Below are 26,048 nucleotides of genomic sequence, written 5' to 3'. Positions count from 1 at the left end.
CCGTGAAGAAGTTCGTTGTCCCCATGCGCCTGCTGAAGTTCTATCACTCGTAACACATTGGGAAAGTTGAAAGTTGAAAGTGGTCTGTTGTTCAGGAACTTAGTTCAGCTCCTGCTGAGAACTAAACAGACTCACCACCAACTTCTCTGAACGACTGTCCACCAGACTAGACCACGAGAGATAGGTCACGTGGAGAGAGAATGAGAAGGAACGCTGCTTGTCTGAAACCTCGGGAGATCAAACAACGCTAGTGATAACCATCTTGTGGTGTTCCAGTTCTTCTTCTTATGTCCGTGACTGCCACAAAATGGGAAGAGGACTTCCGCCTTATGCAAGACACCTTTTTTCTGTTTTGTTTCACCCAGACATGTTTCAGCACTTTTTTTGTGCAATCTTCAGTGGGTTCTTTTTTTATTTTTTTAACTTACATGATACTATTGGACATTTATTTTGGTAGTTATTCCGCTACACAAGCTACAACTTCTCATGGTTTTTATATTGTAGTGCTTTCTCATATGTTGTTGCGGATTTCGTGGCCTATGGTCGCTTGACACTGCACTTCCTCCGATTTTTCAAAACATAGGCAGAGTTTTCGCAGCCATTATGTGTTGCTGACAACAACACGTGACAACAAGTTATTACTGACACGCACTGCGCGAAACGTAGGATACAAAACGATTTCTGTTGTCCCGACTCATTTTCACTAGAACTGCAGTGGGCTCACACTGCTGCTACCCAGCGGGAACAATGTAAAACTCGAGAGTTTGCCCTTTCCCACACTGGGCTGTTCAGGCACGTATCTCAAATGACATACTAGTTATCAAATTTTTAAAATCAGATGATTCTTTTTAACACAACTTGCATTTTGTTGCTGGAAAGTGACAACTTGGTAGTCACACAGGTGTGTACCGCCAAGTTGCTCAGCAGGACTCTGTCAGGGATTTCCCGGTCGGGTACATGTGGCAGCCCGCCTTTGTAGTCAACACGCTGTTCTAGTCAAGCTCTCGAAACTCCACCTCGCCAAAACGTCAGCCCCAGCCTAGCCGGGAGCAAGCCAGGAATGAAACACACAATCAATTGCTCACAATATCTGCTGGTGACCAAGTAGAAAAAGCCGGATACTTCATGAGGTTGTCGTATCAGGCAGTGTCACAGGGCTGTGAAATGGCAGCGAGACGCAGGAACACCAGGAAAGGATAAACCCCTTGTGCTTGGATTGACAGTTGCTCCTGTATGTGTGTATGTGCCTGTTTAAACTTGTAGACCTGTATTGCTGGTCATCGAAACTACAGCACCAGGAAGAACAGAAAATAAGAAAATTTTACTTATTATGCATACTTGTTATAGACTGACAGAAAAAAAAATCGCAGCACCAAGAAGGAGTTGTTCGACATAAACGGAAGCTGGTAGGTGTGTGTGTGTCTACATCTGAAAGATGACGTCTAATCAAATGTCACAGCAGCAGCATAAGAGTGGCGTTAGTAGCGCCACTACGAGGATGTAAATACAGTTTGCACCAAGTACACGCCGTAACGGTCGTGATGCTAGTTACCTTTCAGACTGGTCGTGGTGAGTTTATGTTTGTCAATAATGTATTTAAGGCGACAAAGACGCCATTACAAACACGTCACTGAGTTTGAACGAGATCGTGTAATAAGGCTACGAGAAGCTAGATGTTCCTTCTGCAGTATTGCTGAAATACTTGGCAGGAATGTAGCCACTGTACAAGATTGCTCGCAGAGGTGGTCACAAGAACATACGGACGTAAGAAGACAGCGCTCCGGACGGGCACGTAGCACTACCGAGAGGGAAGACCATGGTGTTCAGCGTATGGCTCTGGCCCATTGTAATGCATCTCTAGCAGCAATATGAGCAGCAGCTGGCACCATAGAGACACAACTAACTACGAGGGCTATCCACAAAGTACATTACGTTTTGGAATTAAAAATCAATAAATTATTGGAATTTTTTTATATTTATTATGTACAGATGAAAGCCACACTTAAATACTACTTTTCTACATAGTTGCCATTTAAATTAAGGCACTTATCGCGGCGATGGACGAGCTTGGAAATTCCTTCGTCGTAAAATTCGGCCGCCTGCGCCTTCAACCACGTAATGACTGTCTTTTGGGACAGAAAAGGTGGGATTTTTGTGGATTTCCTGGAAAGAGGCACTACAATAAACTCTCAAAGGTGTTGCCAAATTCTGCTCAACCTCAGACGAGCAATACAAAACAAGCGCAGGGGAAAGTTGGGCTCAAAGATCTTGCTGATTCACGACAAAGCCCGGGCCCACACGGCAAATGCCACTCGTGAACTTCTCGAATCTTTTAAGTCGGAGTTGTTTCCTCATCCGCCGTACAGTCCCGACCTGGTACCGAGCGACTTCCACTTATTCCCAGCAATGAAGAAGTGGTTGGCTATGCAGCGTTTTGATGGCGACGCACAGCTTCAAGAAGAGGTAACCACGTGATTGAAGGCTCAGGCGGCCGAATTTTATGACGAAGGAATTTCCAAGCTCGTCCATCGCTACGATAAGTGCCTTAATTTAAATGGCAACTATGTGCAAAAGTACTATTTAAATGTGGCTTTTATCTGTATATAATTTAAAAAAATTTCGAATCCTTTATTTATTTTTAATTCCAAAACGTAATGTACTTTGTGGATAGCCCTCGTATTAGAAATCGGTTACTTCAACGACAGCTCCGAGACAGAAGAATGGTAACATGCATCCACTGACCCCAAACCTCGGCCATTTGCGACTTCAATGGTGTCAAGCGAGAGCTTATTGACGAGCAGGATGGACGTCTGTTGTGCTTTCTGATGAAAACTGATTCCGCGTCGGTGACAGTGATGGCAGCGTGTTGGTCAGAAAGAGACCAGTTGAGGACCTGCAACCAACCCGTCTGCGTGCTAGATGCACCGCATCTACATCTGGAGTGACCTGAGGTGCGAATTCCTATGACAGCAGGAGCACTCTCTCGGTTATCCAGCCCATCCTGACTGCAGATCTCTTCGTCAACCTGGTGAATCAACCTGTTGTGCTGCCATTCAGGTGCGTGTTTTCCAACAGGAAATTTTTGGAAATTTGTGGTAAGATCCTAATGGACCAAACTGCTGAAGTCATCGGCCCCTAGGCTTATGCACTACTTAATGGGAGTTTTACTATCTTTTGATTCAAAAAATCGATTTTTTTTAAAAATTGCATTATTGGATCCAAAAAAGTGTTTAGAATCCACCCCTGAAACGGTTTTTCCGAATTTGTGTGTGTGTGTGTGTGTGTGTGTGTGTGTGTGTGTGTGTGTGTTGGTCTTAAGTCCTGAGACTGGTTTGATGCAGCTCTCCATGCTACTGTATTCTGTGCTAGCTTCTTCATCTCCCAGTACCTACTGCAGCCTACTTCCTTCTTAATCTCTTTAGTGTATTCATCTCTTGGTCTCCCTCTACGATTTTTATCCTCCACGCTGCCCTCCAATACTAAATTGGTGATCCCTCGATGCCTCAGAACATGTCCTACCAACCGATCCCTTCTTCTAGTCATGTTGTGCCAGAAGCTCTTCTTCTCCCCAATTCTATTTAATACCTCCTCATTAGTTATGTGATCTACCCATCTAATCTTTAGCATTCTTCTGTAGCACCACATTTCGAAAGCTTCTATTCTCTTCTTGTCTAAACTATTTATCGTCCACGTTCACTTCCATACATGGCTATACTCCATACAAATACTTTCAGAAACGACTTACTGACATTTAAATCTATAATCGATGTTAACAAATTTTTCTTCTTCAGAAACGCTTTCCTTGCCATTGTCAGTCTACATTTTATATCCTCTCTACTTCGACCATCATCAGTTATTTTGCTCCCCAAATAGCAAAACTCCTTTACTACTTTAAGTGTCTCATTTCCTAATCTAATTCCTTCAGCATCACCCGACTTCATTCGACCACATTCCATTATCCTCGTTTTGCTTTTGTTGATGTTCATCTTGTGCCCCCCTTTCAAGACACTGTCCATTCCGTTCAACTGCTCTTCCAAGTCCTTTGGTGTCTCTGAATTACAATGTCATCGGCGAACCTCAAAGTTTTTATTTCTTCTCCATGGATTTTAATACCTATTCCGAACTTTTCTTTTGTTTCCTTTATTGCTTGCTCAATATACAGATTGAATAACATCGGGGATAGGCTACAACCCTGTCTCACTCCCTTCCCAACCACTGCTTCCCTTTCATGTCCCTCTACTCTTATAACTGCCATCTGCTTTCTGTACAAATTGTAAATAGTCTTTCGCTCCCTGTATTTTACCCCTGCCTCCTTTAGAATTTGAATTCCGAATACGGAACGGAAATGTTTGTTGTACGCAGTTGAACAAAAAAATGCACCTGCCTGAAATCGGCCTTTTTCACGCACCAGTTTTCTTTCTTTCGCAGGACGAGTTATTGCACGGGTGCTTGGGAGGAAACACACAAAATTCAAATGAAAGTTTGAACGCGTGTGTTTGGAAGTTAGCCCCCAAGCATTTGCATTCTGGTGCGAAGACTGTGGAGATTGCGACCTTCCTGGCAGTGAGCAGCTTCAACGAAGGGTATTCAGCAATTCTGAAGACCATGACAACGATGGACGTCACCCTGGGACTCTATTCGACACAGTTCGCCAAGCATTCGGACGACCACCGGATTCAAGCGGCCGAAAACCGCTTGTCACCGGCCGTACGAGCGGCTCTGGAGCACCGCAGGATGGCCCAGATCGAGCAGAATGCCCTCTGTGAGGAAGAGGAAGGACTAGTTTATGGACCCGGAATAGCAGACTGAACGTAAGTTGCATAATATTGCATTTATATGCAGTCAAAACTTAAAATGCGTTTTTCTCGAAATGACTTTTTTTAATCGCGTGGTACGGTAAGTTCAAATCTACTGAACCGATTGGCATGATTATGTGTTTCCAACGAAGCTAACTAAAATGTCTAGGAGTTGTACCACTTTTATTCCGATCTATCAATTATAAATATTTTTACTTGCCCAACGAAGTCGAAAAATCGATGAAGAAAACCCTAGTTTTGTTCAAATGGTCACCATTTTGTTTCCTATGGTCCAAATAACTTAAACTAGGTCCAACTCCTGAAGAATGCTATATACTTCGCTAATGTCAATTCAATTTTGATTTCAGACGAGCCGGCTGACTTGTGACATACCGCGCGTGGAGGTCTACATCGAAATTTTGTTTCGATCCGACGGCACTTTTTCCTTTTCTCTTCGACATTTCTGGTCAAAAAAATTCCGGTTTGTACAGTAGACATTTTTACCAAATTTGACACTGATATCTATAACAGACCCCGAGAAAAAAATTCTCAAAGAATATGCTTTTTTTCGGGCCAAAGATAGTAAACCTCCCCTTAATCCAACTTATGCTAAGGACAACACTCACACCCATTCCCGAGGGAGGACTCGAAACTCCGCCGGGGGGGGGGGGGGGGGGGGGGACGGCGGCGGCGGGAGCTGCGTGAACCGTAGCAAAAGCGCCTCAGACCGCACGGCTACCCCGCGCGGCTTTCCAACAGGATATCGCTCGCCCACATACCACTATTGTAACCCAACACGCTCGATAGAGTATCGAGCTATCTCGTTGGCCTGCTCAGTCACCAGATTTGTCTCTAATCGAGCACATATGTGACATCATCAGATGACAACTCCAGCGTTATCCGTAGATAGCATTAACCGTCTCTGTATTGAGCGAGAAAGTGCAACAGGTGTGGAACTCTACCTCAAAAAGCTGACATCTGGCACCTGTACAACACAACATGCTTGCATGCAACATTCTGGCGGTTACACCTGCTATTAATGTACAAGCATTTCACATTTGCAATGGCTTATCTCACACTTACATAAACTTGTGATCTTTTAGTGGAAAGCACATAAATATGTTATCTAGACAAATGTATTCTCGAAATTTCATTGTTCTATATAAATTAGTTTTTGGTACTGTGACTTTTCCCATCAGAGTAATGGGAATATTACACGATTGGATTTGTTGGTGAATTTACGTGCTGATATCAGCACCACCTGTGGTAACAACAGTGGCTCTAACCCGGCTGGGCATCGGGTTCGAACTGAGACTACATAACAGATAAGGGTATATCATTGCATGCTGCCTCACCTCGGAGCGAAATTTCATCAATCGTAGTGGCTGGCGGGTGGTGGCGTGTGAGCCTCTCGACAACTACGACCAGGTGTTTTCAGTCAGTTAGACAACATCCTTACCGTGGCGAATGAGAACACTGTTTGTGTAGAGGTAGGCCAGGACAACGTGGGCACATGGGGTCTTGCGTTAATTTGTTGAAAGATAATGTCCCAGATACTTTGAAGGTAGAGAGTAACCAACGGGCTTAATACGTCAGAAATATAACCGGTTGTCCACAATACCGCTTATGCGAGACAGAGGTGAACTTGTCGAGTACCCAATGGGACCTGATACTACCATGCACTGTGCTTGCCTCGTATGGCGATGACGAATATAATGTGTCAATGTTCATTGATGTGGTAGCTTCCACACACGGTACGTCCATTGTGACGGTGGTACTCCGAACCAGAAATAGTCTGATAAGAATAGGTGCCGCCACTCTTGTATCTAATATAGTCGGTGAGTGCACCAGTATCATAGCGTCCCTCTCTGTTGCTGGATCAAGGGAAACCACAACAATGGTGGAAATGTTGACAGTTCGATGCCCGTCTCGTTGCACGTGACGTGGATTTACGAATCTTCTTGGTCGTGTAAACGATGTTTATCCTCTCGGGCGCTCGTCGTGCTGGGACGCAGAGACTGCATCGTGTTGACTAGGGCGTCCCTAAACATAGATTTCATATTCTCTTGACGTTAGTGGAACCCTGCCCAACGAGACAGGCGAAACCTCGGAACGATAAAACGCAGTTTCTACAGGCCACCGTCTTTCCACTGTCGAATTGTGACACTTGCTGAAAAAGTTTCCCCTTTTTAACGAGACATATAACTGTCTTCTCACAAACAAACAACATTCAAGTACTATTTCTGAATGTGAAACCAGCTCCATAAGCATTCCTCAAATGCAGAATGTGCACGGCGGTACTTCTCCCTCGATGGTGGGTCTGCGCTGAAATGCTTTGCATATAAAAACGTGCAGTACATGTCATGACAATTTTGTAGTTTGTTGCAGGCTGCCTCCAAGTTATTCCAGTTTTAATAGCTGGCAGTGTGCTTATTAAAGAAAGTAATTTTTAATTGTGAAATGTATTCGAAAATTGTAAATAGGTTTGGACAGAAGCTATACGCTTTAGTAGACAATGTCTCTATTGGGGGAATCACATGAATTGTGTGATGAAGAGACTAGGACATTTGGAACATTGGATCAGTCCTGGAGGCCTGCTCGGATAGACTAAGTGGCCACACGCTCGAAATCCGGGTTCGTGTACAGCACCGGCACAGATTTTCATATGTTTCTAGAAAATCGTATAACACATTTCATAATTTAATACAGCTGTCAATCTTCAACAGTTATCTGTTGCATCCAACGAAACAGACGCTGTAAAATACAGGCACTGCAATACTGTGTGCCAGTTTTTAATGCGTGGTGCATTTTTGTCGCCGCACACAGACACACACACACAAACACACACACACACACACACACACACACACACAAGTACAAAAGCACACGCACATACACACACGCATACACACACACAGCGCGCTTGAACATTGCGCATGGATAGCAAAAAGGGTGGAAATTAGATTAAAAACAAGCGTGTTCTTCCAATAGTAGTGCCAGAGACAGGGATTAATGTGGAGTTTTTCTGGGTGTCTTCTCTTAAAATTGCCTTGAGCAGATGGGTAGAGAACCAACTCGAGAGGGTAACGTCTCAGACCTCCTGGCAACAAACAGACTTGGACTTATAGAATCAGTTAACGTAGAGGAAGGTATCAGTGACCATATGGCTATGACAGCATCTATGACGACGGGTTCTACAAGGAATGTTAAGAAACGTAGGAAGGTATACTTCCTCAGCGAGGGCGACAGGATACAAATTGCAGAATAGCTCAGCAGTCAGCATCAGTAATGAGGACGAAGATGTGGAGAAGAAATGGAAAAAATTCAAACCCATCGTTCAATACGCCCTAGAAAAGTGTGCTCCGAGTAAGGTTTTAAGGGATGGGAAAGATCCACCATGGCTTAATAGCCATGTTAGAAAAGCGCTAGGTAAACAAAGTGCACTTCACCTCAGATAAGAGAAGTACAAACCTACCTGACTAAAATAAGCTGAATGAAGCGAAAATGAGGGTAAGGAGAGTAATGGGAAAAGAGTTCAATGATTTTGAAAGTAAGACGTTGTCAAACGACGTGAGTGTAAACCCTAAGAGATTTTAGTCGTATGTAAAATCAGTAAATGGGTCAAAATCATCTATTCATTTTCTCAGCGACCACACCGCTACCGAGACGGAAGATAACAGAGAGAGGGCCGAAATACTGAATTCGGTCTTCCGAAGCTGTTTCACTGCGGAAGATCTTGAAACTGTCCCTCCTTTCAACAGTCGTGCGAACGTCGAAATGGCAGATATTGACATTACGGATCGCGGACTAAAAAACAGCTACAATCGCTTAGTAGCGGATAGGCGTCAGGATCAGATGAGATACCTTTAAGATTCTATAAAGATTGTGCGAAAGAACTTGCTCCTCTTCTAGCAGTAATTTATCGTAGATCGCTTCAGCAACGAAAAGTGCCTAACGACTGGAAAAAGCGCAGGTCATTCCTGTTTTTAAGAAAGGCCGTAAAACAGATCCACACAATTATAGACCTATAGCGTTGACGTCAATCTGTTGTAGAATTACGGAACATGTTTTATGTTTAAGAATTATGACGTTTTTGGAAAACAAACACCATCTCTATAAAAATCAGCAAGGATTCCGCAAACAGAGATCCTGCAAAACTCAGCTCACTCTGTTCCCCCATGGGATTCACAGCGCAGTTGACCTTCGGTACACAAACCATCAGATTATTTGACTTGTCGCTCTAACGAAGTAGGGGAGTGTCAGGAATATGTCTCATGGTCTTATCGTGGCGTGTAAAAAGCATAGAAATTACTTAACTTGATTCTGGATGCTGTTTACAATTGACAATCTGAAGTTCCTTTGGTCTTGGTACGTTAATCTTATTCTCACATATCTCTGATACTTGACAAAGTGTCTATACATTTCTCTTCATGGCTATGTACAAGAATATGATAATCTTATTAGGCGCAGACTGAAACTTGACTACAGACTGGTACAGACTAATGTAGACGTACAGACAGGTGCAGATAAATGAAAACTAATGCAGACTGACTGATCGGAGGTCTGTACACTCGTTATAATACCTCGCGCGTTGAGGTATCACGGCGCGAGTGTGACCCGCGAGGAGAAAAGGTTCTACGTTAGCAGCAATCTCATTGGCTGCGTTACATATTAATACGCGGATCGGCGCAAGCAGAATTTGGTCCGTCTCTAAGACAGCGCCATCTCGTAGTGCGGAGACGGACGAGAGTTGCGCCTGCGCCTGCGCTGTTGTGCTTAGTGGAGGGCGCTCTAGTGGGAAAGTTGTGTACGCGCTGAATACGCGGAACTATGTACACAACACGGTGTATGATGTAGATGTAGTCTTTGTAAAACTGCGTCATGAATAGTCACGTCCCATTCCTATCATATAAACTTCTTTCAAATTGTACATAGGTAGGTACTCGCTTGAAGAGTAGCATCAGACTCAACTGTAGAGTGCTCTCCACCACTAAGGAAGAAGCTCTGCGTATACCTTTGGATGGTCGGCGAAAGGTGCCTTTCTCCAGCGTCCTCCAACTAATCCCGAGGCGATCGAAGGCGCGATTTCCAATTCGCAGCTAGGAAGGCACCAGATGGCCGTGAACTAGCGGGAGCGAACAGCGTACGCGCGACAAAACAGGATGCGTCTGCGGTGAAAGGAGTCGAAAGACAAGGCTTCGGTACTGCTGCTCGCCTCTAGAATTACCTCAGCGGATCGCCTGGCGGACGGAGACCAAAGGCGCCGCCGGACATCCTATTATCGCCTCGTTGACGCCACTTTGCGGCATAACTGACGGTTGTCGGTGGCTGCGCCACGAAAGGAGTACCTACGTACAACGTGTGGGAATGGGGACGTCCGAGATTTCCGACTCGCGTGTGCAAGCGTACGGGTGCAAAACCATAAAAACAACAGTTCAACCATTTTTTGACGGGGATCTAACAAATTTTTAAATTTTCTAAGCAATTTTATGCTGCGTCTCCCAGAAGATATGGAATACAGAGATATACAGGGTGTAAATTTTAAGTTGACAAACCAGAATAACTCGAAAAATAAGCTTCTCACGAAAAAATGTGTAGAATCCAAAGTTGATTATTTTTGAGGGGGACATCTGCTGGTGCTAAAATTAGCCCGCCACCCCAGCCCCTTGGGGTTGGGGCGGGAGGTAAATTTCAAATTTCAAATGGGAACCCCCATTCTTTATTGCAGAATCAGATTGTGCATAAAAACTACGTACATTTCGTCTTAAACTTTTGTTTTGATTCTTGGGGCTGTAATTAAAGAAAATCCATCTTCTCAACATCTGTAAAACTCTAATTCCTCCCTCTCAAACACAAACCCAAATATTTGGGTCAACATTTGTAAAACTCTATTTCCTCTCTCTCAAACCCCATCCTATGGGGCGAGAGGGAGAGCTTTAATTTTATCCCTAACCATTTTCCACTCAAACATGAGAACATGGATTTTCCTGAATTACAGTGACAACTAGCAAAAATCAAAAGAAATGTTTAAGTCAAATTTTTTTTTTCCTTTATTGTAATTTTCATCACCTGATACAGTCGGGCTGTCAGCAGCATAGTACGCTGCTCTTCAGCCTTAAGTGGAACAATAACAAGACATATAGGTGGGACAGACACTACAGTAAAAACGGCGGGCAAAAAAAGGAGATTTAAAAAACAATAAACATGAAGCCGTTCACGCTGGACTCGAAAAAACAGGAAACACTTGGTGACATGGCGCACAGAACACGGATGACGGCGACGGCACACGTGAACAGTTGATTCGTGACGGTGACAGAACACTAAACACAAATCGAGGTACACACACGACACACAGATGGCGATGATCTCCGGCGCGCGAAAGTCCACTGAGCGTGTGCGAGTCCGGGGACCTGCCAAGAGAGGAGGAGGAGGAAGGGGAGTGGGAGAGCGAGAGGGGAGAGCAGAGATGCCACGGGCAGGGGAGATAGGTGGGGAGGGAAGAAGGGGGAGGGGAAGCCCGGGGGAAGAGGGGTGGAGGGAGGGGACGGGGGAAAAGGAAAAAGAAGGGAAGAGAAGAGAAGGGAGGGAGGGTGCCGAAAGGAAAGGACACTGGAAGTGGGGGGTGGGGCAGGGTCAAAGTTGATAGGAGGGGTAGATGGAGGGGACGAGGACATCATCAGGGAGGGGGAGCTGGCGGAAGCCACCTTGGGAGAGGGTAAGGAGGGTGGAGAGATGGAGACCGGGTGGGATGTGGGAATACAGGCGCGGCAGCGGGCGGGGGTGGGAAAGGATCGGGCACACGAGCGGGTGAGGAGGATCAAGTTTATGGGAGGTGTACAGGATCCATATCCTTTCAAGGAAAAGGAGGAGGTGGGGGAAGGGGATGAGATCATACAGGATCCGCGTGGGGGAGGGGAGACGGATGCGATAGGCAAGGCCGAGAGCATGGCATTCAAGGATTTGGAGGGATTTATAAAAGGTAGGGGGGGTGGAGATCCAGGCTGGATGGGCGTAACAAAGGATAGGGCGGATGAGGGATTTATAGGTGTGGAGGATTGTGGAGGGGTCCAGACCCCACGTACGGCCGGAAAGGAGCTTGAGGAGATGGAGGCGGGAACGTGCCTTGGCTTGGGTTGTCCGGAGATGGGGAGCCCAGGAGAGGCGACAGTCGAGGGTGACGCCAAAGCACTTAAGGGTGGGAGTGAGGGCGATAGGACGGCCGTAGACGGTGAGATAGAAATCAAGGAGGCGGAAGGAGGGGGTGGTTTTGCCTACAATGATCGCCTGGGTTTTGGAGGGATTGACCTTGAGCAACCACTGGTTGAACCGGTCAAGATTTAAGTCAAAATATCCGTAGCTTTTATGTAGAATCTGATTCTGCATAAAAAAAATTTGAATCCCATTTGAAATTTTAAAGTTACCTCCCGTCCCACCCCCACGAAAATAATCAACTTTGGATTCTACACATTTTTTCGTGTGAAGCTTATTTTTCGAGTTATTCAGGTTTGTCAACTTAAAATTTGCACCCTATATAGAAGAGGGCCGAGTTACCTATGAATCAGACGCATCATAGTTACGGTCAGGCTCCTCAGAGGGCACCACCGGGAAGACATATTTTACACATCCGCCTGACGTCACACAAACAGTTCCCAGGTGGACATCTACCGGCTAAAAGCGGGTATAAACCGATACAGGGCTCTACTCAAGAGAGTAGTACCGCACAGTGCCTGTAGACAAAATCAGGACTTCATCACAGCCGCCGCCAAGAGGAGCCAGCAGAATATTTTGTATGTGAGCAAAATCGTCGTTAATTAGATTCGGACTAGACCAGAGTTAAAGAGAGATCAGTAAAAGTAAACACTGAACTACAGCCAAGCGCTGTATTCCTACTACATTCAAGTATTATAGAATTTCTGTAGTTAAATTATTGCAAATTGTTGCCAAATTGCCGCAGCTGTTGCCTAACCCTCAGTAGTTACGTGCAAGGAAGCCGCTTCTTAAGAGCAACTACCTTTGGGGGGTACTGAGCGAGGAGGCGCATTGTTTAGCCCAATGGATTCGCGTCCGGGAGGACGACGCTTCAAATCCGCGTCCAGCCAACCATATTAAGGTTTTCCGTGGTTTTCCTAAATCGCTTAAGTGAAATACCGGACGGTTTATTTGGAAGAGCCGGATTCCCTCGACACCCCCGAAGTAGTAAGCTTGACCCCATGTAACGAACTCTGAATGGACGACTTCTCTCACATCGAAAAAACAAATCAGCATTATTTTAATGTTGGATTTCTCCTGGCGAGCTTTCTTGGAGTAAGGCGAATTGGAAGCCTTCCACTGGCTTGATTGTTGCTTTGATTCAGGATCGAGAGCGTAGCACCAAATTTTGTCGTCTGTGATAATTTTTGAAAAAAAGCTTGGATCATTGTGGGACTCCTCTTTCAAAGGTCAGTATGCTTCCACGCGAATTTGTTTTCGGTCAGTTGTCAGCAGTCGTAGTACTAATTCGGCAGCCACCCATTTCATTCCAAAATCTTCCGTCAAAATTCACTGCACTGAACTCCAAGTAACTCACGACAGCTTCACACTTTCTTCAATGGTCCGTCATTGATCTTCGTTGATGACTGCACGAATGTTTTCAACATTTTCATGTGTTCGGACCGTGGAAGGACGACCAGAACGACGTTTGACATCAGTTGGCATTTCAACATTTTTGAAGTTGGAAAACAACTCAAACACTTAAGCTTTCTCGTCAGCATCTTTGTTGTAAACCGCTCCTCACATTTCAAGAGTTTCTGTTCCACTTTTTCCGATCAAAAAAGCAAAGTTTTACCACCGCACGCTGTTCACCAAAAAGAGCCATAGCAAAAAGGGCAAAAATAAAAAACAGTTGTCACTATAAACTGTGTCGAAAGTAGTCTTCACATTTTTAATCGACGGCATTTTTAATCTGGAATGTTCAGTCTATCCGCCACTAGCGGCAAAACGCGGTGCTATAGAGCTCTGCCCGTCAAAAAATTAGTTTGGTTCGATTTGGGTACCCCATCGTATGTGACGATTTCAAACAATAGGTTTACTCGTTATTATGACAGGTCTCGTAATTTTTATTGAAACCTACAACAACACTTCAGAGCAACACACATAAATGACACTATGTTTCAACACAGTCACCAAGTGTCTGTAAACAGCGCTCGGAACGTTCTACCAATTGTTCACTTTCTCGAAAGAGAAATCTGTTCCTTGGTCAAGGGGCCATTCGAGAACTACTGTGTGAAAATTCACAGGGTCGGAAAACTTCTTTTCCTTCTTAGATGCTCTTTACGCTTGCCGAAAAGAAGGAAATCGCACGATGCAAAAATCTGGACTTCCCTACTGGCGTCACCCTCGTCTGTGCGGCTTTGGCAAATTTTTGGCACCATTTCACTACACCTGGTTGTGACGTTGCATTTTATCCATATCCCGTTAGAATTTCGCTGTGAATCTGTGTGTGATTTATTCGTGTGGCAGCAGGCATCGTAGTGTCCCGCGTGTTTCAAACCTTGGAGTGCCTTTCCAGCTGCCACAACATTTTACTCGAGCCTTGTGACGTATCTGTTATCCACACCGCAGCAGAATTTTGTTTGCGGGTAACCCGGACTACGTAAGCTCTTCTAACAATGCGCTACTATTATTGCGCTACGGTTCAAGTGTAAATTAATTTGTGAAGTCCTTACTTACTTAACGGGAACAAACCTTAACAGTCGTTACTACTGGAAGAATCCTCTGTCATATGTTTCACAGTGGTTTGCACAATATACAACATCCCTTGCACATGCGGTCTGTACATAGGATCTGCCATACTTTCCTGCGGCTCAATGGCCAGGTGCGAGTCATTCAATTGGACACCACTTCGGCGACTGGAAAATGGGAATATGATCTACTAAAAGAACCATTAACATGCAGCTCAGAAGAGCACTAGAGCTGTTGTCGTCCGTGTGACATGGACAAATCGGCAGTGGTAGGTCATGCACTCCCCCCCGCCTGAGGCTGGCATCTTATGAATTCATCGTCTTTCTCGCGGCTAATAGGACCTTTGAGTGCATCGTCAATGTTCTACCAACGGTATTTATTTTCACTATGTCCGACGTATTCGTCTCGTGGGAATCAGCAACTGTATTCATATTTAAGATAATTATCATTTATTTTTAAGTCTTAGTTGCACATTTCTAATTACGTTACATGTTTCGATAACTCAGGATCAACTTCAGAGGTAAGTAAGTTGTGTCAGCAACCCTTCTTGTCTATAAAGAACCACTCCGGAAACTGACCTGTCTGAATGCTGCGGTGTAGCGTGGCATGTTCTCTGACGTATGATCGTGAAGCGTCAAGACGTGTTTCTGACGCACCTGAGACCTGAAGATAATCCTGAGCGATCGAAACATGTAATTTAATTAAAAATTTGCAAGTGAGACTGAACACTAAAGGAGAATTATCTTAAATATTTCTATTCCTTCAGGATATTAGCTGCAGATCCTTTACATCCTAGTCAGTAACATTACGTGTCCACCCCCCCCCCCCCTGTTGTAGATGAGTGGTCAGTGCGACAGAATGTCAATCCTAAGGGACCGGGTTCGATTGCCCGCTAGGTTGGAGATTTTCTCTGCTCTGGGACTGGGTGTTATGTTGTCCTAATCATCATCATTTCATCCCCATCGACGCGCAAGTCGCCGAAGTGGCGTCAAATCGGAAGACTTGCACCCGGCGAACAGTCTACCCGACGGGAGCCCCTAGTCACACGACATTTATTTTAGTAACATTACGTTCATTTCCGACCTCTCCACCGCTCGCACAATTCATGTCAACAACAACAAAAGTAGACAAGATAAATTACTGCTCTGGTAGCGCCTAAGCGGTGAGGACGCGAAATTCCTTTGACGGCTTACTGAAAGACCGCCAACCAGCGGAACGCTAGCGAACACAAGCCATTGCAAACTCAACATGACCGAATGCCGTTTCTTCACTCGCGCTAAGCATTTACACCAGAGAGAATTCCTATTCGATGTGGAACGTTCGCTTGTGTTCGTTCCTTTGCAGAGGGTGCTTGAACGTTCGGCTTGCCGGGCTTGTTAAAAATTTTAAAATACCTTTGTGGCCCACTTGTCCTCTGCTTAAGTGTAGCGTTGCACGGGAGGAAGTGATTGAGCTCAACAGCACAGACGGCACCTCCTCCGCTATATCCGGGTCGCTTTCGCACCTCGAATCGCAAGAAACCCCGCCGGCGTGCCTGCGGCCGGGAGGAGACGCACCTGGTTTTGGGCTGCGGCCTCGTTGGGCGCCGCCGTGACGTGACGCGTCGCGGCCAGCAAGCAGCTTCTTTGTTTGGGTTCTTGCACAGCGCGCCGCCGCACCGGCACTCCGGAAACTGGCCGCTCTGAATGCTGCGGTCTACCGCGGCATGCGCTCCGACAGGTGCACCTTCACAACAACTAAGTGCTTGAGCAGGCCAGTGAACGCCCACGTCTGTGACTTTCTTGTTCTCTCGCATCTTGATACCGAGGATAAGAACGCGAATAATTGAAAATATTTGGGAAAGTACTCGAGAAAAGCCTAATGAAAATAACATACACAGTAGCAGGAAAGCACTCGCGAAATGCACAGGCTCAACACTTGTGTCTTTATATCTTGAAACAGTGTTCAATTGAGCGCCAAGGAAGACTGTGTGGGAAAGCCTATGGAAGAAAAATATACCCAAAAGGCTAATTCTGAAAGCTATAATGCGGTACGAAGACTGCTGCAAAAAATATGTTCAAATGTGTGTGAAATCTTATGGGACTTAACTGCTAAGGTCATCAGTCCCTAAGCTTACACACTACTTAACCTAAATTATCCTAAGGACAAACACACACACCCATGCCTGAGGGAGGACTCGAACCTCCGCCGGGACCAGCTGAGGACTGCTGCAGTTGTGCACAGACAGTGAGGCGTAGCGCCTTGCCTCTCGCCTATGGAAGTATGACCGATATTACACCATCATATTTCTTTGACAAAGAGATATGATCAAATATTCGTCAAATTTATTCGACAAAGATGTTTGACTTGGCGCTAAAAGGGGGTATTACATTGTCGTCATATTTTACACCAAATTTCAAGCTGTCAGACAACAACTACTTGTTATTTTGCACTGCAGTTGCTTGTACCACAATGGCATTGTGCATGCAGTTCACACTCAGTATTTTTTTTTATGAGAGCTGCAAGTAGAGAACGTCAAGTACTATACAAATTACTTACGAATGGATGAGAATGCATTTCAGTATTTGCTCAGTAAAGCGATTTCTCTTATAAAAAAGCACAATACTCATTTGAGAAACAGTATATGTGCAGAAGACAGGGTCACGGTGACGGTACGATTTCTTGATGCAGGAGAGAGCTACTGTAGTGGCATTCGAAACCACGTAGCACATTATCCAAAAATTATTCCAGAAACGTGTGAAGAGCTTTGTAAAACACTGAAGGGGGGATATCTGAAGGTAAATAAATTGTTAGTACAATGTATTGGTAATAAGAACTATTTTTATTTTTCAATAATTTAATTAATAGAATTAACGTTCCAACAACCAGAAAATTAATAAAAAGTACTAAACAGATGAAGCTCTTTTTGGCTTGTGGCATGCAGAGTTCAAAAACAGACAAAGTAAAGTGGAGAGCTAAGAAATTTTCTTTTTATTTTAGTACGAAGTCAACTGCAGCATATTCCACATGCCCGTCGGCACACGATTAATAACATGCAGGCGCGCGGGATTAGCCGAACGGTCTAAGGCGCTGCAGTCATGGACTGTGCGGCTGGTCCCGGTGGAGGTTCGAGTCCTCCCTCGGGCATGGGCGTGTGTGTTTGTCCTTAGGATAATTTAGGTTAAGTAGTGTGTAAGCTTAGGGACTGATGACCTTAGCAGCTAAGTCCCATAAGATTTTACACACATTTAAACATTTTTTGAATAACATGCATTTTGCCTCTTGCTTACCCCTCCCCCCTCACCCTTCCCACCATACCCCAGTCGAAGCAAGGTTATTAAAAAGAGTCCCAACCATCACTGGTCCCAACTTTGAAACCACGTTTACAAACGAGCTACAACAAACATGCTACAGAGACGTCAAATAACTGTAGCGACGCCAGTGCTCCAAGTGGTTATACTTCACATAGCAGTGAACACAAGACGAACGACTTTCAGGATCAAATCTACGGTGAGGCTCTAGATTTGATCTTATTTCTTTGATGAAAGGTGAGATTTGACAAAGTTCCCTATTACACTGTCAAATTTCTTTGACTTAAATATTTGACATATGAACTTTGACAAAGAAATGTGATAGTGTAATACCGGCCTAAGAGACCACAGGAGGCAGACAGCTTCATACATGAGTCATGTGACAGATGCGCTTAGATCCAGTAGCTAGCTGCAAGTAGTTCTACATCTTACTGACTGTGAAGTTATGAAGTAGTTGAAAGTCTACATTTGAAGCACGAAACTGTATCTATTGCGATTATTGGGAATTTTATTACTGCTAATTTGATTAGTTATTAATGTAATGACGGTGTGAGCGTGAAGTATTAAATCAATGAACATTGTCATGTCTGTTATCTGAGTATACGTTAGCGTGAGAACTTTATGCTGAGAGAGCGAATAGTACTAGGGGAAATTGTAAAGTGCAACTGGCCTGTTTGTAGGACTGAGAAAACAAGATTCATTTGAAGATAATTTTGTTATTTAAAGATGGAGCTATTTTGATATTTATGAATTTTATAAATTGGTACTTTCGATAAAATGTTCATAAAAGCTATTAAGCAGTGATTGGACAAAAGTAAAACTCGTGGGATTGCGCCGTTCAATACTAATATTGGATTGGTTAAGATGTATATTAGCCAATCAGAGCACAGTACACTTGCGCGTATTTTGTGGGCTAAGAGAATTACTTCGGATATCAGCCATCAACGTGTTCGGACGGGGATGCAAGGAGCTCTGAATACTCTCCGTCGGAAAAGGCCTCGGAAGGCCCAACGGCACCGACCGGCCGCCGTGTCATCCTCAGCCCACAGGCGTGACTGGATGCCGATATGAAGCGGCATGTGCTCAGCACACCGCTCTCCGGGCCGTATGTCACTTTCCGAGGCCGGAGCCGCTACTTCTCAATCAAGTAGCTCCTCAGTTTGCCTCACAAGGGCTGAATGCACCCCTTTTGCCAAAAACGCACGGCAGACAGACTGGTCACCCATCCAAGTACTAGCCCAGCCCGACAGCGCTTAACTGCGGTGATCTGACGGGAACCGGCGTTACCACTGCGTCAAGGCCGTTGGCAAGGAGCTCTGAAGAGATATGAAATTTTACGGATTAATGGTTACAACTTGACATAACGACATCGTCAGTTACGGCTGCAGTGGGCACGGGACCATCAGGATTCGACCGTCCACCAAGGGAAAAATGTCGGCTCTTCGGGTGAATCTCATTTTTACTACAATAAGCCGCTGGTTGTCGCCACAAACGCCGTCATCGACGTAAACGGCGGCTCGAAACTTGTAGTGGGCCACTGTTGCAGGCTGGTGAGAGCAGTATTACGCTATGGCAGAAATTCTCCTGCGCTTGTGGGATCTGTAGTAGTAATCGAAGGCACGCTGACAGTTGCAAACCACCTACATCCCTTCATGTTTAATGTCTTCCCAAACTGCGATTCATCTTTCAGCGGTATAACTGGCCGTGTGTCGGAGCCAGCGTCGTGCTACAGTGATTTGAGGAACATTACAATGAACTCGCGTTTGATGTCTCAGGACCTAAGTTCGCCTGATGTAAATCCTATAGAACCCATCTAGGAGATTATCGGGTGCCATCACCGCAAGCGCAAATCTACGACCTGTTATTTACGCGAATTACATGATCTGTGCGTAGACATCTAATGTCACAGGCCTCCACAAACCTGCCAACCTACTGTTGGATCCCTGAATCATTGATCTATTTCGTTCAAAAGACTGGCCAAAATCCTACTAAGCATGTGGCCAAAATTTTTTGGCTCATCATTGTATCTCTGATGTTTGAACTGTACATGGTCAAACACAAGCGCAGACTGCTCGTAAACTACACCTCGGCGACTGAAGTGGAAACCGATGATGATGACTTAGCTTTTGGAGGCAGCAGGGAAAAAACAGGGAGCGAAAAGCTGTGTACAACTTATTCAGAATTGCGATTGGAGTTACAAGAGTTAAAGTACACGAAATGGAAGTAGCAGTGGAGAAGTGAATGAAACAAGTTTGTAGCCTTGCCCGGATATTATTTAATATGTACATTGTCAAGCAGTAAGGGAAATCGAACATATTTTAGGAAAAAGGATTAAGGTTTATGAAGTAAAGATAGAAACTTCGTTTGCCAATAACGTTGCAATTCTCCTAGAGAGAAGAACGAACTTTGAAGAACTATATATGATGGTAGTATCTGTTCCCGAAAGAACAGTTACCGTTGATGACCATGCAGCTTTGCTAAAAATGATATGATAATTACATGGACACCCTAGCTGCAAACAGGCGTTGATGTACTTTATTGGGGACATTTTGAAAATATGTGCCCCGACTGGGACTCGAACCCGGGATCTCCTGCTTACATGGCAGACGCTCTATCCATCTGAACCACCGAGGGCACAGAGGATAGTGCGCCTGCAGGGACTTATCCCTTGCACGCTCCCCGTGAGCCCCACATTCCCAACATGTCTACACCACTACATTCGTAGTGCGCCTAATAGATGTTTGCCCATCATACTCATTACTCGTGGCAGATTAATCTACCAAGTCCCGTACGAGTTCGGGGATAGCGCGTGCGTTCGCATCCCGAGTTCGAGTCCCGGTCGGGGCACACATTTTCAACATGTCCCCAATGAAGTACATCAACGCCTGTTTGCAGCCAGGGTGTCCATTTAATTATAATTTCACTTTGAAGAACAGTCGAACGGAATGGACAGTCTTTGAAAGAGGTTGAAAGACGAGCATAAACAAAAGTAAAACGAGGATAACGGAATGTAGTCGAATTAAATCAGGATATGCTGAGGGAATTGGTTTAGGAAACGAGACACTAAGAGTAACATATGGTTTTTGCTATTTTGGCAGCACAAAAACTGATGATGACCTTAGTAGAAAGGATATAAAATGGAGACTATCAAAAGCAAGTAACACCTCTCTGGAAACAAAGGAATTTTTTAACATCTGAATATAAATGTAAATAATAGGAAGTCTTTACTGAATGTGTTGTTAGGGAATGTAGCCTTGTATGGAGGAGAAACGCGGACGACAAACTTTTCAGACAAGAACAAAATACAAACTTTTTAAATGTGACGCTAAAAAGTACACTGAAGATCATATGGGTAGATCGTACAACTACTGAGAAGCTACTAAGTAGAACAGGGGAGGAAAGAATTTTGTGGTACAGCTTCAATAGATGAAGAGATTTATTGATAGGATCCTGAGGCATCAAGGAATAGAAGGCCTGTGATGAAAGGGAGTGTGGGGTAAAAATTGTCGAGAAATTCAAGACTTGAGTGCAGTAAGGAGGTGCAAATGAATGTAGGCTTCAGCAGTTTCTCGGAGATGAAGAGGTTTCCACAAAATAGACTAGCGATACAGTTGCTTCAAATCACTCTTATAACTGAAGACCACAAAAAAAGCACATCCAGCTTTACCAGTTATGATACTTACAGAAGACGTCGACAGAAGAGGTTGTAAGAGCTTAGCGTCAGTAGAGCTTAAATACCGGTATTTCATCAGCTAGAAGCGTTGACATACTTAGTGGACATACGCTTTCCAAATTAATCCCAAATCACGACGCACAGCTGTAACTCAATTGGACCTATTTAAACGGAGAACGCAAAGTGCCTTAGTTTGCTGCGTTGTTGCCTCCTCGATCTGAGACACATTGGGTAACTGAGTGAGCGAGTTAGCTGCACCATGGGGAACTGTCGAAAATTACATGAACCGTAAACTTGCAGCTGTCGCCGAGGTAGAGTTCTTGTTTCTGTGCGTAAATTAAAATTTACATTAAGTTGGTACATTCATCCGTGTAGAAAATATGGTGTTGTGAAAACGCGCGATTCATTTTGAAACTCCCTGTGTTGTACAACATGTTTTTAGTTATAAGAGGACAGGTTTTTAGACAGGAAATAAATAGCAGTAAATTTAAGAGACAAGAGTTTTACCATCTACGTTCCAAATCCTCCGCGCATCTCCAAGCAGCTGGAGGCAGACAGTCGGACAGTATTTATAGTTAATACCGTCGGCGGCAGCACAATACTCAGAAGCTGGCAAACTCGTTACGAGTATAGCATTCGCAGAAGTGTGGGACGAACGCCCACAGTCCTTGGTATTATATCACCTCTGCCCTAGTCGGGACAGGGTTGGGTGACGGGTGACGCACGTTTGTTACGTATTTACTCAGTTAACTGCACGTTCCGTGGACCGTAATGGCCACATTTGCTATGATGCGGTATGAGTCCATTTTACAATTGTAGTGCACTTTCTCAGGGAAGACTGTGGGAATATGCTGAAAATCTACATGATTTTTATTTTACCTCCTTTAACTCTTTTCGTTGCTGTAGGCCGCAGTCAGGAGACTGGTTTGACACAGCTCTTCATGCTACTCTATCCTGTGCGATCCTCTGCACCACTAAATAACTACTGCAGCCTGCATGCATCTGAATCTGCTTACGGCATTAAAGCCTTGGTTTCCCTGTGCAATCTTTACCCCTCACACCGTTAATAAACTGAGGATTCCTTGATGGCTCAGGACGTGTTCTATCGGCCGATACCTTCCTTCAGCGAAGTTGCGCTACAAAAATTGATCTCGTACTTCTAGAGTTCCAGAAGACTTTTAACACTGTACCACACAAGCTGCTTGCAGTGAAATTGCATGCTTATGGAATATCGTCCCAGTTATGTGACTGGATTCATGATTTCCTGTCTGAGAGGTCATAGTTCGTAGTAATTGACGGAAAGTCATCTAGGAAGCTCATCCTCTACTTTTAGTGTCTCATTTTCTAATGTAATTCCCTCCGTATCACCTGCTTTAATTCGACTGAAGTCTACACCTTCATGTGCCACATTGAGACCGAATGGACATTACTGTTGTTTTCAACCTGTGGTTCATTTAGCAAGCGGATAAGCGTCAACGAGATGCTCAGTCAACTCCAGTGGCAGACGTCACAAGAGATGCGTTGTGCTTCACGATGTCGTTTACTGTTCATATTCCGAGAACATACGTTCCTAGAAGAGTCGACTAATATATTGCTATTGCTTTCTCCTACCTTTATGTCACGAAACGACCATGAAAGTGAAACTGATAAGACAGTAACTCACACGGAGGCTTATGCCGGCCGGAGTGGCCGAGCGGTTCTAGGCGCTACAGTCTGGAACCTCGCGATCGCTACGGTCGCAGGTTCGAATCCTGCCTCGGGCATGGATGTGTGTGATGTCCTTAGGTTAGTTAGGTTTAAGTAGTTCTAAGTTGTAGGGGACTGATGACCTCAGCAGTTAAGTCCCATCGTGCTCAGAGCCATTTGAACCATTTTTTTTTTTTTTTTTTTTTTTTTTTTTTTTTTTTTTTTTTTTTTTTTTTAAACGGAGGCTTAGCAACAACCGTTCTCGCCGCAGACTATTTGCGACTAGAACAGGAGAATGAGGAAGTGACTGTGGGTAGATTTCGCCACATACTATAAGGTGGTTTGCAGAACAGAGATGTAGATGTGACTGAATGTTGACAACAAACTTCGTATTGTGAGGCTCGTTTTAGTACTCCTAAATATTTGAAGAGCTGCCTGCAACAGGTTCTAGAGTGGGAACTAGTTACTACCATAACAGCACTGTTAGGCAAAAAAAATTAAAGAATAAAAACAGTTTTTTTCCTGAATCACGAATTATCCCAGAAAATAATGTCATTAGTGAGCGAAAATGTGAGAAATAACTGAAGTTTCTGACACGTTTATATCATAAATGTGATATTATCAGTAACTCGAAAGCTGTAGAGCTAAGACATTTAAAAATACATACAACGCGTTACTTTTATCAGATGTTATCAATAGAAGCACTCAAGGATCTCAGTGGTAAGATTCACTAATGACATTGCTATCCTGAGTGACAGCGAAGAAGAATGACATGATCTGATGAATGGAATGAACAGTCTCATAAGTACAGAATACGCATTGAGCGTAAATCGAAGAAAGACAAAAGTAATGAGAAGTAGCAGAAATGAGAACAGCGATAAAGTTAACATCAGGATTGATGGTCACGAAGTAGATGAAGTTACGGAATTCTGATGCCTAGGCAGAAAAACAGCCAATGACTGAAGGAGCAAACAGGGCGTCAAAAGCAGAACAGCACTGGCAAAAAGGGCATTCCTAGCCAAGAGAAGTCCACTAGTATCAAACATAGGCCTTAATTTGGAGAAGAAATTTCTGAGAATATACGTTTGACGCACAGCATTGTATGACAATGAAATATGGATTGTGGGAAAACCTGAACAGGAGAGAATTGAAGCATTTGAGATGTGGTGCTACAGACGAATGTTGAAAATTTGGTGCACTGACAGGGAAAGGAATGAAAAGGTTCTGCGGAGATTCGGAGAGGAAAGGAATATGTGGAAAACGCTGACAAGGAGATGTGACAGGATGACTGGACGTCTGCTAAGACGTCAGGGAATGAGTTCCATGCTACTAGAGGTTAAAAACTGTGGAGGAAGACAGAGACTGGATTACATCCAGCAAATAATCGAGGACATGGGTTGCAATTGCTGCTCTGAGATGAGGAGATTGGCACGAGAGAGGAACTCATGGAGGAACACGTCAAACTAGTCTGAAAGCTGATCACTAAAAAAATAAAAATAAAAAGCACTCAAGAATTTAAAATATTCAAATATTCATCAGCATTTATTGATTTAACTTCATGTATTATTTCTAACGATATGGTCAGGGCTTGTGCAATGCTGAATGGTATATTTTGTGTTTTGTCCAGATTCACTGGCAGTCCATTGGCAGAGAACCAGTTATTAATTTTCAAGTGTTGATGTTACTCCACTAGGTTTGATTATAATCGCTGTATCGTCAGCAAGGAGAATTATTTCTTCTTTTTGGATATACGATGGAATGTGAATCACGTATAAGAAGAACAAAATTGGACCAAAGATTGTCCCCTGTGGTACACCTGCAATGTTGTTTTTTTTTTTTTTTCCTATTAGAAAATACTTTTTCGTTTTGTACACTCGACGAGTTCTTCAGTACTGTACTCTGTAACATTTTCGTTAGACACGATGAATAGCAGTTCACATCCAGATGATAGGGTAATATTTGAGCTAGAAGAGACCGACAGGTGCTGCTCTGTCATCAACGGCGTTTGACCCCCTGCCCTGCCGGACGCGGGGCAGTCGCTGCGTGGGCCCGGCCTGCCAGCCAGATACGTCTTCTCTTCCCGGCACCGTCCTTAAGTGACGCACCGCTTCGGATGAGCCGCTCTCCTTGACCGAGGAGCTATTTCGACTCTCGCACGGTCGACGGCGTTGCGACACCAACACGTCGTGCCGTATCCAGCGACGGTGTACCGCAATCGCAGAAAGCGACACAATACTCTCGGAGCTGCGACACCTTTTCGTAATCGAAAAGCCTGCTGTTAGTTAGTTAGTTAATTGCGTGTTCCACTGATCAATCGCACGGTACGGTAGCCGTTATCATGTGGAACGTGTCAAGTGCACAAGACATGCACGTATGAATACAATTATGTTAAGGATGTAAGACATGTATATTTCTATTGTTTATTGTCAAATCACAATTTATGAAAGATGTTTATATTTTATTAATAGGATTAAGTAGGAATAATTAATATTTGTCATGTTGGAAATAATTGTGGTAGCAGGGAATGTCTGCACCAAAGTATTGTTGACAAGAGAGACCGCAAATTGATATAATTTTAAAAAAGGCGGGAGAGACCGCGTATGGATACATTTTAACAAAAGAGCGGGAAAGACCGCGCATTGATACATTTTGTAATGGTTGCAGGGATTGTCTGCACCAGAAAGCATTGTTGGCAGGAGAAACGGCACTTTAGCGTTTGTAGGAAGTCAAAGGAAAGCGAGAAGTGAAGCGAGTCGGTAGCAGGTCTGAAGCGAGAGGAGCGGTGTGCCTGTCAGCCACTAGCTACGATTTACAAGAGATTATAAACGGATGTACAGAGACATCAGCTAACTATTATAATAAGAGGAACTAATATGGAAGTGA

At 44.2% G+C, this 26,048-nt stretch overlaps 1 protein-coding gene across 1 annotated transcript in view; it reads right to left on the bottom strand.

Moving 5' to 3' along the window:
- Positions 1-16,311, bottom strand: part of LOC124803244 (KH domain-containing, RNA-binding, signal transduction-associated protein 3-like) — a 618,276-nt gene extending 601,965 nt beyond the window's left edge. Inside the window, exon 1 of the mRNA XM_047264425.1 lies at positions 15,924-16,311. Within this exon, the coding sequence (XP_047120381.1) occupies positions 15,924-16,311 (388 nt within the window). The remainder of the gene's footprint in view (positions 1-15,923) is intronic.
- Between the last annotated feature and the right edge of the window lie 9,737 nt (positions 16,312-26,048).

This window comes from Schistocerca piceifrons, chromosome 6 (assembly GCF_021461385.2).
Source record: "Schistocerca piceifrons isolate TAMUIC-IGC-003096 chromosome 6, iqSchPice1.1, whole genome shotgun sequence".
Lineage (NCBI taxonomy): Eukaryota > Metazoa > Arthropoda > Insecta > Orthoptera > Acrididae > Schistocerca > Schistocerca piceifrons.
Note: the sequence above shows the minus strand (reverse complement) of the source record. Positions and strands in the feature narration are given on the sequence as shown.